General features: G+C 30.8%; 1 protein-coding gene across 1 annotated transcript; it reads left to right on the top strand.

Moving 5' to 3' along the window:
• The first annotated feature begins 12,511 nt into the window (after window positions 1-12,511).
• Window positions 12,512-14,456, top strand: ich (zinc finger protein ichor). Its single transcript, XM_075310605.1, has one exon. It carries the CDS (start codon window positions 12,777-12,779, stop codon window positions 14,454-14,456), a length of 1,680 nt encoding a protein of 559 aa, XP_075166720.1. The 5' UTR covers window positions 12,512-12,776.
• The last annotated feature ends 446 nt before the right edge of the window (window positions 14,457-14,902 follow it).

Below are 14,902 nucleotides of genomic sequence, written 5' to 3'. Positions count from 1 at the left end.
ATGGTACCAACACACAACAACATTGCTTCTAGCAATAGCTATAATAACAACAACAACAACAACAACAACAACAACTGCTATAATAATTTATATGCTAATTTTTTGATGTTGATTTTGTGTAGTTGTTGTAGATTCGTTGTTATAAGAATTTTTTTTTATCTCGATATGTCTTTCTTCGCTGTGAAAAACTCTCTTTAGTTTTGTGGTCTTCTTTCGTCTTTCTTTTATAGATTATTAATGTTTTTGACCTAAATATTGTTTTTTTTTTTCGAATTTTGTCAGGTTGTTTGTGAAGTTCTTGTTGGCTGGACCAACACCTAGTGTGAATCAATGAAGCACAGTGGTTGACAATTTCGGGTATTTATGGTCTTAATTTCATAAATTTAGTTCTAAAGAGAGAGAGAGATTTAAAGTGGATCCAAGCTTACTATAGGATAATTGAGTCAGTCTTAAATTTTATAAATTTATTTTAAAATAATGCAAAAGATATGAAACAGAACTAAAGTAAGGCTGAGATAACTATATGATACCCTGATCTAATCTAAATGAATTACTATACCTGCACAAACTAATATTTTTTTTTCAATCACTATACTAATTGATCCAATTAATTTTTAATTGAAATATCTTCAATCACATAAATAATAGTATCAATTACCAAAGTCAATTATTGAAATTAATTGATACAACACAAAATTTGTGATTGATTTTTGTTAAACAATTTTGTATAACCAATAAAAATTTTCAATTGAATATTTTTTTAAAACTCAATTAAAATTTTAATTGGAAAAATTTTCGTGATATCTTTTCTGTGCAGCCTATTTACAAAAAGATTTTATTCGATTCAATTACAAAATTAATTTTTTTATCAATTTTTATTTATTACCAAAAATAATTGAATAAATCATATTATTCTAATGGAACATATTCGATTTTCAATCAAATTAAATCTATACCTAAAATGGGCCTTAAAGGTCCTGGATGCACGGTTGGTAGAATTCGACCAAAAATGGTAGATTTTTTACTGTTTGGTAGATTGGTAGAATTCTTGATATTTTGGTAGATTTTGCAAAATATTCACCCTCCAACTAAGTTGTATTTAAATTTTTATAAAAATAAAATTTTGACAAAATTTACTATAGAAAATCATTTTGACAAAATTTTGTATAGAAAAAAAATATTGACAAAATTTTCTATAGAAAAATTGTTGACAAAATTTTCTGTAGAAAAAAAAAATCATAAATTTTTCTATAGAAAAATATTTTGACAAAATTTTCTGTAGTTTTTCTACATGTAGACAAAATTTTCTGTAGAAAAAATTTTAACAAAATTTTCTGTAGAAAAAAATTTTGACAAAATTTTCTGTAGATAAAAATTAAGCAAACTTTGACAAAATTTTCTATAGAAAAAAATTATGACAACATTTTCTATAGAAAAAAATTTTTGGCAAATTTTTCTATAGAAAAAAAAAATTTACAAAAGTTTCTATAGAGGTAACATTTGGCAAAAAATCCATAGAAATATAATTTTGACATACACCCTGAGAAGGAATATGATCACCTCAAACATGTTTTAAGAGCAAAATATTATTTTTTGATGGTGACCATGTAACATGGTTTTCGCAACCATGTTATTTCCTCAAAAATCATGTATCTGATTTCGGCAAGCAGATTATATTTGACGAGAAAATAACATTTTTGTGACAAACATATTACATGGTCACCATACAAAAATAACATTTTGCTCTTGAAATATGTTTGAGGTGATCATATTCCTTCTCTGCGTGTACGTTTTGAAGAAATAAAATTTTGACAAAATTTTCTAGAGAAATAAAAATTTGGCTAAATTTTGATCAAAAAACTTTGAAATAAATTTTTAAATTTGGTATATTTTTGGTAAAATTTTCTTCAAATTTTGGTAGATTATTTTTGGCACGGATGCCATAGTCCTTCTCTCAAACGAGTACTACTTACTGTTGAGACAGGGAGCCAAATTTTGGTAGATTATTTTTGGCACGGATGCCATAGTCTTCTCTCAAACGAGTACTACTTACTGTTGAGACAGGGAGCCACCGTGGTGCAATGGTTAGCATGCCCGCCTTGCATACACAAGGTCGTGGGTTCGATTCCTGCTACGACCGAACACCAAAAAGTTTTTCAGCGGTGGATTATCCCACCTCAGTAATGCTGGTGACATTTCTGAGGGTTTCAAAGATTCTCTAAGTGGTTTCACTAGAATGTGGAACGCCGTTCGGACTCGGCTATAAAAAGGAGGTCCCTTGTCATTGAGTTTAACATGGAATCGGGCAGCACTCAGTGATAAGAGAGAAGTTCACCACTGTGGTATCACAATGGACTGAATAGTCTAAGTGAGCCTGATACATCGGGCTGCCACATAACCTAACCTAACCTAACTGTTGAGACAAACTATTTTCACAGCGAAACGCATTATAAAGCAAGTTGAACAAATAGATTCAATAGAAGAGCCACCCAAGAACCACTCCCCCATTTTTCTTAAATTATTTGATTGTTTATTGTTTTAAGCTATCAATCGTATGTCATCTTCCAGCGGCATCACCGCCCATACTTATCCCCCCAAAACAAAATCTAACAAAAGAAATTTAGCATAATTCATGTCATTCCATTCAGGTTTATGTATACAAAGTTTTTTATAAAACAAAAGATTTTCTTAATAATGATTATACAGTAATCGTGTTTTAATTAAGCAAATTTTGTTGAAAAGAATACATCACGCAGAAGCTCATGTAGTAACACTAATATGGGGTTTGGCAACATTGTATAGACAGAAAACAAAAGACTTAAGACACAAACCTTTTATGGTGAGAACTAGAGGTCTGCATCGAATAACTTTTTCACTACATGTATGCAATTCGCTGTCGAATATAGTACATACAATGTCTTTCTCTCAGAGCGCAAGTAGTGAAGTGAAGAGAACACTTGCTTGTCAAATACCACCAAGTACTTATCCGAAACAATATGTGTTCCGAAAAAAAGGAACAATAAAAATGCAAGTACTTGAGAAAAAGTACAACATGGATTCTCTTCACTTCACGTTGTACCACAAGTATTTCTCAGTTATGTACGAAGCAAAACTATCCATTGTTCTTAATCATAGATATGTATGTATGTCACATATATCATATAAAGGGTGATTTGTTAAGAGCTTGATAACTTTTTTTTTAAAAAAACGCATAAAATTTGCAAAATCTCATCGGTTCTTTATTTGAAACGTTAGATTGGTCCATGACATTTACTTTTTGAAGATAATTTCATTTAAAATGTTGGACCGCGGCTGCGTCTTAGGTGGTCCATTCGGAAAGTCCAATTTTGGGCAACTTTTTCGAGCATTTCGGCCGGAATAGCCCGAATTTCTTCGGAAATGTTGTCTTCCAAAGCTGGAATAGTTGCTGGCTTATTTCTGTAGACTTTAGACTTGACGTAGCCCCACAAAAAATAGTCTAAAGGCGTCAAATCGCATGATCTTGGTGGCCAACTTACCGGTCCATTTCTTGAGATGAATTGTTCTCCGAAGTTTTCCCTCAAAATGGCCATAGAATCGCGAGCTGTGTGGCATGTAGCGCCATCTTGTTGAAACCACATGTCAACCAAGTTCAGTTCTTCCATTTTTGGCAACAAAAAGTTTGTTAGCATCGAACGATAGCGATCGCCATTCACCGTAACGTTGCGTCCAACAGCATCTTTGAAAAAATAGGGTCCAATGATTCCACCAGCGTACAAACCACACCAAACAGTGCATTTTTCGGGATGCATGGGCAGTTCTTGAACGGCTTCTGGTTGCTCTTCACTCCAAATGCGGCAATTTTGCTTATTTACGTAGCCATTCAACCAGAAATGAGCCTCATCGCTGAACAAAATTTGTCGATAAAAAAGCGGATTTTCTGCCACTGATTTTGGTAATAAAATTCAATGATTTGCAAGCGTTGCTCGTTAGTAAGTCTATTCATGATGAAATGTCAAAGCATACTGAGCATCTTTCTCTTTGACACCATGTCTGAAATCCCACGTGATCTGTCAAATACTAATGCATGAAAATCCTAACCTCAAAAGAATCACCCTTTATTTATGTATGTCACACACTTACCTTAACGTTTGCCGTTCTTTATAACAAACCGAAAACATATATTATGGAGAGTAACTGTTTTTTGTATTTCTGCAACTGCACGTGGTACATGAAGTACTCTATGAAGTTTTGTTTTCGCAACATACTCGACTTGATCACTCTGAGTACACTTCAATAAGAGAGAAAGAGGAATATGTGTTTGTTGGTAGTGAAGACATCAGAGTAGCAACAAGAAGTTACTCGTGGCTTTTGGTGTTCATCAAAATGTGTACCAATTGTTATGCGACTCTCTCAAATAGATGTACTCATGTAGCAAGTACACGTGTACTCTTCATTTACAAATGAAATTGTGCAGACCTCTAGTGAGAACTTTTGTTTTGGAGCTTAAATATTCGGCTTAGCTGAAGCTCATGCACCCTATTCTTCTAGATTTGAATCATTATGGCTTTAAGTTTTTCGTTCAAGTGGGTTAAGAAAATCCCTTTTTGACATGAATCGTGTTTTGGGAACTAAAAAATAGATTACAAATTATTTTGGGTGTAAAATCAAATAATTTTTTTGTTAAAAACTTGGACTAAAGTGGTCACGAATACTGTCAATTTCTCTAAGGAAAAATTGTTTTGAAATTTTTTTCAATTAATAAATTACTTGATATAGTTAACTTAGTAATATTAGATAGAAATATTAAGTCAATTAAGTCAATGATTGAAAATTTTAAAATTTTTAACTAAAAATTTAACTGATACAAATAACTTTTAAATCAAAGTCGGAGGACTAAGACAGTTAAAAAAAGTGATGGACATTTTTTTTTAACTGAAGACTAAGTCAGTAATTTTTAATTAAAAATTTATTTCAAACAATCTATTGTTAATCAAACTAAAAACACTACGTCAATTGAGAAATTAATTGAAAATAGTTACAATTTTAATTAAACAATCAATTGAGTTTTGCCGTCAACATCAATTAAATTTTTAATTGAATCAATTAATTGTTAATGAAAGCAATTAATTTTTTAATCAAGTATTTTTTATGCCCAATTAAAACTGTGATTGATACAATCATTTTTGTGATTGAAGACATATGAATTAAAAAATCAATTGCATCGATTAATTTCGTCATTGAATCAGAACAATTTTTTGGTGTGTGTGTGAGTAAAGTTTATTTAAGTTGCATTCATGAGAACTTTTAGTTAAATTATATCTATTTTGCTCGCCCAAAAAATGAAATCTTCTTAAATAACAGAGGACTGGCTGCACAAAAAAAATTCACGAAAGTTTTTCCAATTAAAATCTTAATTGAGATTTGAAAAATATTCAATTAAAAATTTAATTTTTGTAATTGAAATAAAAATCAATCACACAGATTAATAGTATCAATTAATTTTTTAATTGGATCAATTAATTTTTAATTGACTGTCAATTAATTTTTTAATTGATACTATCATTTCTGTGATTGAAGACATTTCAATTAAAAAATTAATTAGATCAATTAATTTCGTGATTGAATCAGAAAAAAAATTTCTTGTGTATGTTCAAGTTTAAGGCCTAAAAATATATTGCCCAAATTTCTATTAAATTAGGTGATATATACACAGAAAAAAAGCACGTCCGGTTGCCAACGATTTTGTCTTTACACTAATGAGTTTGGTATTGATTCCGAGCCAATGATGGGGAAATTGGAAACCTTTGAGACACAATTGTCTTTTTAAGTTTTGCGTACTGGATACTATGGAAAAAATTTTAATTCTTTCGTTTTACCAGCTTTTTTCTTTAAGTCAATTAAACAACTTTAATGTCCAAATTCAGACTCGTCTTCAAGTAGAAATTATGTCATGTTTCAAGTAAAAATCGTCTTTAAAATAAAGTGTTTAAATTCATCTCCTATTTGTGAACGCTTTTTTGCTTTGTAGTAAAGACACAAATAGTCAATGAAAAGACGTTTTCAATTTTATTTTAAGGAGATATGTTTGTTTCGAATTTATTTCGGCATAAGCCGGCTATCATACAAAACCTTTTTTCGGAAGGTTCAAGTGTGGTTCATTGTTGGGTTTAATGAACTGCCTGAATTTATTCTGATAATTGGTTGATAGTTTTGCTGCAAGTAGAGGATGCTGATGAGGAATGTGGTAATTCCGAAACGTGCGTCCATCCAACCATCTTGCAGTCTATAGGGCTTTGCCCAAATAAATTTGACAAACATTATTTTCCTCTGTTGGTTAAGCTACACTAGTAGTTTAGTCAATGTATGGTTTTAAGCTGAAATAAAAAAACAAAAATTTTTCCGAATTGTTAAAGTCAAGTTGATTTTAGTCAAACAAAATTCTCTTTCATGTTAAGGAAAAAACAACTTGAACTTAAATTTTATCACCATTTGGTGAGAAATGTGTCTTATATTCTAAGCAAAATTCACATTCGTGTTTCAATGATGTGAAATTTTTTGCCTCACGACAATATGATTTTCCGTGTATTCTCAACCTAAACTGCCTGGTGGTAAATTGATGAATTTCTGCATTATAAATCTGTTATTTTTTTTACTAGAATAAAAACCACAGATATTTAGATCCTCTTGAAATTTTAGCCATATTAAAAATATATCATATCCATATGATCAATACTCCATTCTCCCATTTCGACAAATGTAAGAAAATCTATGTATACCTTCACTTTACGATGCAGAGTATAAAGAAATATTAGAATTTTTCTGCAGAATTACTCACAACCAATGAACCATATCCCTGTATGTATAAGCTATGGTAAAGCATTTGATTGAAATGACCCAAATGTGGATAACAATATCACTTAAATGGTTTTTTGTAAACTAGTCTTTGTTAATAATCCCCCTTTTGTATTAAAACAATGTTTCTTTTTTTTTTGTTATCTCGAAATTTTGTTTTATTATCCAGAGTGCGACATGTGAAACTATCAATTAAAAATTTTGAAGTGTGTGTCTTAAGTCTTTTGTTTTCTAAGTGTTTTATATATATATTTATATTTTTTTTTTATATTTATATATATATATATATTTTAGAATAACGTCACGTGCCAATAATGAAATGATCATTATATGGTTCGCAAAAATGTGAATGATTTCGACTTCGAATTGGTCACTTTCTTTTATTTATATTACAGATATTATCTATTTAAAACATTAATAAAAAAAATAGAAGAAAATATTTTTGTTTTATTTTGGTGATCTGTTTGTTATGTTACTCAAGGGTATCTTCAAGTGTTGTACAGTTTTGAAATTTTTTGTTTAAAGGTGGGCATTAAGTTCGAGTTGAGACGCTAAAATCACAATTTTTTCACCATTACTTTTCCTTAATAATCAATTTTAAAGAATATAAACTTTATGAAAAGTTGCTTTGGGCTATTCTTCATCAAGTTATAATAAAATTTGCAACAAATATGTATATTTTTATGCCTTTTTCTTACTGATTTAGATTTCACTTTAGCGATTTTAGCGGCTATACTCGAACTTAATACCCACCTTAAGGATTTGGGTATTTTTTTTTTTAATGTAATCAGATTTACAGCTATGCATACAAGGGTTCATGGGTTCAATATACGTTTCTAATCTCGACTACGAAATATTAGTTTCAGATTTGACTATAAAAAGTGGTCCCTTATTATTCAATAAAATAGAATCGTACATGGTCTGTAGCAATAGCAACTTAGACTGCTATTTACTTAAGCAATAAGGAAGAGTTGGATGGACGAACAGCTAGGGCTAGACTTTGTGACATTGATCCAATATTTCCACGGTCAAATGTTCATATCGATTACAATCCTTATGCTCTATCCTATGCCAATGAGGGACATTAAAGTATCCATAGACCATAATCTGTTAAAACCTTCAATACATCTACATGGGGAAAATATTTGTTACACTGATGGCAAATTTATTGTTTGTCTGTAAAATAAAATAATATTGATTTAGTTTTAGTTTACTTTTAAAATTGTTTAAGAAATTTTCCCCAACCCTACAATATTTTATACCAACCCCTAGCAAAGAGACAACGAAATTTTTTATAGCCGATTTAATTTTATTTTATTTCCAGATTTTTAGTTAAATTTTGCCAACTGTGAGAAAATGTTTTTTTTATTTTAAGTATTCTTTGCTTACTTTAATGACGTGAAAAAATAAAAAAAAATTATGAAAATAATTCACATTTTCCTAAAATGGGTGAAGTTTGCTGAAATTGAGTCCATAAGTTTCCCCCAATGAGTACATTTTACTTTATATAGCCCTAAGGACATTTTAACAATTTTTTCTTCCAAAATATTAAATTTCATTAAGCAACAGAAAAAATATTTTTAATAAAGTTTTTTTTTTTTCAATTTGCAATTACTAAAATATTTTAGTTAAAATTACTAAAATATTTTAGTTAAAATTTTCTACTATAAACCTACATTTTCTTACATGGTGGCTTCACCTTTTTCTGAGTGAATTATGTCTTGATAATTTCATGGACTAAATATGGGTAAAAAAATCAATGGCCGTAGAAACAACTGCAATGCTAAATAAAACAGAAGAAAATTTTCGTATATTTTTCAAAATTAGTAAAAATGGCCTACAACCACGGTTGCCACAGTTGGTAGAATTTTATCTAAAAATAGTAGATTTTTACTGCTTGTTACAAGTTTTCTATAGAAATAAAATGTATTTTCCATCGAAATAACATTTTGACAAACATTTTTCTAGGAATACAATTTTTACAAAAATTTCCAAAACAGCTGTCCATCCAACCGTCTTGCAGTCTATAGGGCTTTGCCCAAATAAATTTGACATGCACACTTTTCCTCTGTTGGTTAAGCTACACTTGTAGTTTAGTCAGTGCATGGTTTTAAGCTGAAATCACAACAATAATAGAAATAAAATTTTGATAAATATTTCCAAAAAAAATTGACAAAATTTTCTATAGAAATAAAATTCAGATCATCCGAAAAAAAAAATATTTTTAAAAAAGTTTCTTCAATTTGGTAAAATTGTTACCTTCTTTGTAGCATGTTGCAATTACTAAAATATTTTAGTTCAAATTTTCTAATAAAAACCTAAATTTTCTTTCATGGTGGGTTTACTTTTTTCTGGGTGAATTATGTTTTGCCAATTTCATGGACTAAACATGTGTGAAAAATTCAATGGCCGTAGAAACAACTGCAATGGTAAATAAAACAGAAGAAAATTTTCGTATATTTTTCAAAATTAGTAAAAATGGCCTACAACCACGGTTTCCACAGTTGGTAGAATTCTATCCAAAAATGGTAGATTTTTACTGCACCCAGAAAAAAGTGACCTCTTCTTTAAGTTAAAATGAACTTATTTTGAAGAAAATTGAACTTCGTATAGCGCCAAAGACATTTTTATTTGTTTGAACGATATGATTTTCGTAGAAATTAGGTAGAATGCATTACATACATTAGTTAACATCTTCCTATATTTATGTACCACTATACTACAGAATGAAAAAATTTAACTGAATTGAATTCATATATGGAATGATTTTATTGAACATTTTTCATTCATTTGGATAAATCTTACATATTTCTGGTAATCCTTTTACTTCAAAATTAGAACTGCTTACCTTCGTTTTTAAATAGAATTTTATTTATTTATATAGGCAATTTTTTCTTCAATAAAAGACATGTTTTATTAATATATTAAATATATTTATTTAGAATCAACAGCATCGACTGGCCTTGAAATATTAAAACACATTTTTTTTCTTCTTCTAGTACCTTTCACTTTGAATAAGTTGCTGCTATCAATTTTGTCCACCTTTTACAATTTCAATACCTACAAATATAAACAAAAAATCTTAAACCAATTTTTTCACAAAAGGTTAGCGTCACTGAATATTACCTGATAATCGAAGATTCCAAAATGAAGTCGAATGAAGGGGTTGTTATTCTGTTGGTGTTTTCTTATTTTGTAAACCAATTTTCACGAAAATTTTTCTCACTAATTTAAAATAACAAATATTTTATATATTTTATTTGTTTTTTTATTATATTATATTTATTTTTTAACAATCTCTCCGTATACCATAACAACGCGATTCCAACTAAAAAACAACCCACGCGCAAACATATCGATGACAGGTATCGATTACAGGTAGATAAAAGAAATGTAGGAAATTTTCCTATATTCTAATAAGTGTGTTTCCTTAAGTTTTGAAAGGATTGAATACTTCATAGTAGGAATATAAATAAATAAAATAAATAAATAAATGTATCAAATTATAAGTAACTTTACTAAATTTGAAGAAACTTGGTTATAGTTCGCTTTTTGTTTATTTCTACGAATGCTTTGTTATCAGTGAATAAAATTTTCTTGTTCAGTAGTAAATTCTTATACCCAGCGAAGAAAACAGTATTAGTAAAATTACATGCCTTATTCTAGTTAATGAACTATTCCTAACTGCTTTCAGTTTAGGATTTTTTTACTGAAACAAGTAAATTTTATTATTTGACACAAAAATTTAACTGAATTGAAATAAAATGGCTAAACTAAATTGATGAACATTTTTTCCTTTAATTTCGAAGACGCTTTTTTCTGGGTGTGCTCGATAGATTGGTAGAATTCTAGATGTTTTGGCAGATTTTGCAAAATATTCCTCTCCACAAATCCTCCATAGAAATAAAATTTTTACAAAATTTTCCATCGAAATAAATTATTGTTGAAATTTTCTATCGAAATAAAATTTTGCTAAAAAAATTTTCTAGGAATAAAATTCTGAAAAAAAAATTATAGGAATACAATTTTGATAACATTTTCTATAGGAATAAACTTTTGACACAATTATTGCAATAAAATTTTCACAAAATTTCTTTATAAAAATAAAATGTTGACAAAATTTCCCATAGAAATAATTTTTTGAAAAATTTTTCAATATAAAAAATTTTTGATAAAATTTTCCATAGAAGTAAAATTTTGGCAAAATTTTCTATAGAAATAAATTTTTGACAAAATATTTTATATTAAAAAAAAATAGACAATATTGTCTATAGGAAAAAAATTGACAAAATTTTCTATAGAAATAAAATTTTATTCGTCAACAATGGATTTTCAAAATCTCAAAAAGTGGAATTTAACGAAGGTGTAGTTAAATTTTTGAACGAGGTAATTTTTTTGTGTAGATTTTACTTCTCGAACACACGAAGGTGATATCTTCATACGATTTTCTCGAAAAATAAATAAATAAATCACACTATATTGAACTCCAACAATAGAAATAAAATAGTGATAAATATTTCAAAAAAAAATTTACAAAATTTTCTATAGAAATAAAAATTTGAAAAAATTTTCTATAGAAATAAAAATTTTTTTTATAGGTACAAACTTTTGACAAATTTTTCCATGGAAATAAAATTTTGACTAAATTTTCTATAGAAATAAAATTTTGACAAACTTGTCTATAGAAATAAAATTTTGACTAAATTTTCTATAAAAATAAAATTTTGACAAAATTTTCTATAGGTATAAAATTTTGACAAATTTTTCCATAGAAATAAAATTTTGACAAAATTTTCTATAGAAATAAAATTTTGACAAAATTTTCTATAGAAATAAAATTTTGACAAAATTTTCTATAGAAATAAAATTTTGATAAAATTTTCTATAGAAATAAAATTTTGAAAAAAATTTCTATAGAAATAAAATTTTGTTGTTGTTTTTATTGCAGCTTAATACCATACATTGACTAAACTACAAGGTTAAGCTACACTTGTAGTTTAGTCAATGTATGGTTTTAAGCTGCAATAAAAACAACAACAATGCTTAAAGAACAAAACCAACAATAACAAAACAAAAAGAAATAAAATTTTGACAAAATTTTCTATAGAAATAAAATTTTACTCATCAACAATACATTGTCAAAATCTCAAAAAGTGGAATTTTACGAAGGCGTAGTTAAATTTTCGAACGAGCTAATTAATTGTTTCCATACAGCAGTTTATTTATTTATTTATTTTTTGGTTTTTTTGCATTTTACTTCTCGAGTCCACGAGGGTAAAAATTTTATATGATTTCCTCAAAGTTGTGGCCAAACAGTTTATTATATAGCAAAAATAAATTAAAATGATTTTTTAAAATCCAAAAAGGGATATAATCACAATATATTAAACTTCTGAGACCACACTAATTGATGAGAAAATAATTATGGAATAATTTTCATCCAATCCACTTAAAATTCAATATCGAAAATTTAGTTGTAGCTTCTAAGTAAAGTCCACTAATGGCATGATACTTAGACTTCAGATTTCTTTTACACCATATTTTAAATTTGAATTATTTTATTGTATTTTCATTTATATTTTTATTATTTATTTATTTTGAAAAACATTTATTTTAGCTTTTTATAGTCAATTTTTCTAATTTCTATTTTTTCTTTTTAATTTTCTTTCAGGTTAAAATGAATTTATCAAATTTTAAACGTTTTTTATACATAAAAACCTGTAACAACGACCACAATCTTATATGAGGTAAACACTACAGCAATACCTTCAAGAAATCTAAAAAAAAAAAAACAACAACAAATCACCCCTGTTTTCTGCTTCAACTAAAACTGCAACAACAACAACAGCTCATCATCGCCATCATCCTCACACGAACCCCCACTTTTCCCCATCCTAAAAAATAAACCAAATAAAAAAACTACCGACTTCTACCACCATACCATGAAGTTTTGCACCATGAATGGTCCAACAGAATCTGAAGTTGAAAGCATGCTAATGAGTCCTTGCTGGGGACCTACACAAAACGGAGGCCAAGATCAATATCTTCTGGATGGTCATAAATTATTATTGGAACATGATTTGGACTCATTACCCAGTGACTCAGAACAAAAGAATTCTCTAGATGTTCTCGATAATCTGCTAATGAATTCCACCTCCCTGAATGGTCTATCGGATTTAAAACCTCTGCCACCATTTACCGGCTATACGGGTCACCTCTCCATCAATGGTATATCGGGTCATCATTATCATGCTATAGCACAGAGGCTACCAGATGAAAGCAATAACAATTATATCCAAAGTGCCTATCAGGCTGCAGGCAACGGTGGCCTGGGTGGGACGACCATACATCTGGCAGCCTCATCATCGGGAAATTCACCGCTCTCCTCCTCACATGGGGCCAGCAGTGGCCTATCGTTAGCCTCCAGCCTCTCAAGTAGTCATAATTCCTCTGCAGATCATAATATAGTGTCCTCATCGACGTGCCTGCCCGAAAGTGTCCTAAGCACCGAAGCCGATGCCTGCCTTCATGATGTGAAACTCTTCTCCGATAGTCAATTAGATAGTAAGCTCTATTCCCTGGCCGATAGTTGTGTAATGTCGAATCCCTCCACCAATACGAGTACAACGTCAGCGGGTCTCGCTGGGCAAGACCCCGACTCGGGGGGTGTTCGTATCTATGCTGATGCCAAGGACCTTACCGAATATGTGGATATGAATTCCATAGATGACATAGCAGCAATTATAGGCAGTGCAATAGCCGATACTACAGTACCTAATCAACTGGACAAGGACGATGGCAATGACACCAGAGATTCGTGGATAGATTTAGATGCCTGGATTGAGGGCAATTGTATACAGCAGGAGGGTGGAAAATTGGTGGTGACGCAGCAGGACTCGTTAAGTGAATTCATACTCCCTCAATCGCCCATACATCCAAGCAGTTCGACACTGCAAAGTCTGCTGACCCATGGCTATATGCCCTTGCTGCAGAATCGTTTGCAAAATGGACCACCTACGTCGAGTATAAAAGGTGAAGCGCCCAGTTCTACCTCATACTGTAATGAGCTGACCAGCTCCACATCGGCCAGTCCTCCAGGATCCGTGGTATCCACGACGGACAATCTCATGATAAATCCCCGCTATCTTACCAATCCCACGCAATATCACATCACAATGAAATCGGATGGCCTATGTAGTCCCGATTTGATGGGAAATTTTCCCCACACCACAACCATAACGCCAACGGGAACACCAAAAACCAAACGTTCGAGATCTACGAAAAAGTCAACGCAACAGCTAACCAATGGGCCTGCGTCACAGGTGAATGGGTCCGTGCAGGCCAACGGTAGTGCGGGCCCCCAACAAATGAACTCAATAACATCCCCCACCTCGGTGAATTTCAATGCCAACGATCTGTCGGGCCTCTTGGGCAAAGAGAAGCCCGTCCACCGGTGCAGCATATGTAATCGAGGCTTCCTCAACAAATCCAACATCAAGGTGCATTTGCGTACACATACGGGTGAGAAACCATTCCGTTGCGAGGTGTGTGCTAAAGCTTTTCGCCAAAAAGCCCATTTGCTCAAACATCAACAGATACATAAGAGAATTGGGCGTGACTGACAAACACACAACAATCGCTCGCCGAATACCATGTCTTCTTCAACAACAACAACAACCTCTTCGAGGGGTTTTCATCAAGGTCACCAGCACCACCACCATCACCCCCATTTATACGGAGCTAGAGCTGCTCTACAACAGCACCAGCATTCCGCCCATGAACCTTTGGTGGTGGTTAGTGATGAAGAATTCCGTTTCAAAACCATTATACTGCAGAAACCCAAAAATGGGCTTCAGCCACAGCAATTCAATGGCAATAGCTAAGACACTCGCAAAAAAAAAAACAGGGAGCGAACAGTATAATGGTTACGAAGAGATGTTGTTGGGCTTAAGAAGAAAAGAAATTTTTAGAAAATATTCTTCTACAATGGAAAGTTTAAAGCTTCAAAAAGGAGAAAAAAAACGTTCGAATAATGCCAAGCATTGATTTGAGGGTTTCTCAAGAGCTT

This window comes from Haematobia irritans, chromosome 1 (genome assembly GCF_050003625.1).
Source record: "Haematobia irritans isolate KBUSLIRL chromosome 1, ASM5000362v1, whole genome shotgun sequence".
NCBI lineage: Eukaryota > Metazoa > Arthropoda > Insecta > Diptera > Muscidae > Haematobia > Haematobia irritans.
The sequence above is the reverse complement of the archived record's forward strand: the minus strand, read 5'-3'. Positions and strand labels throughout refer to the sequence as shown.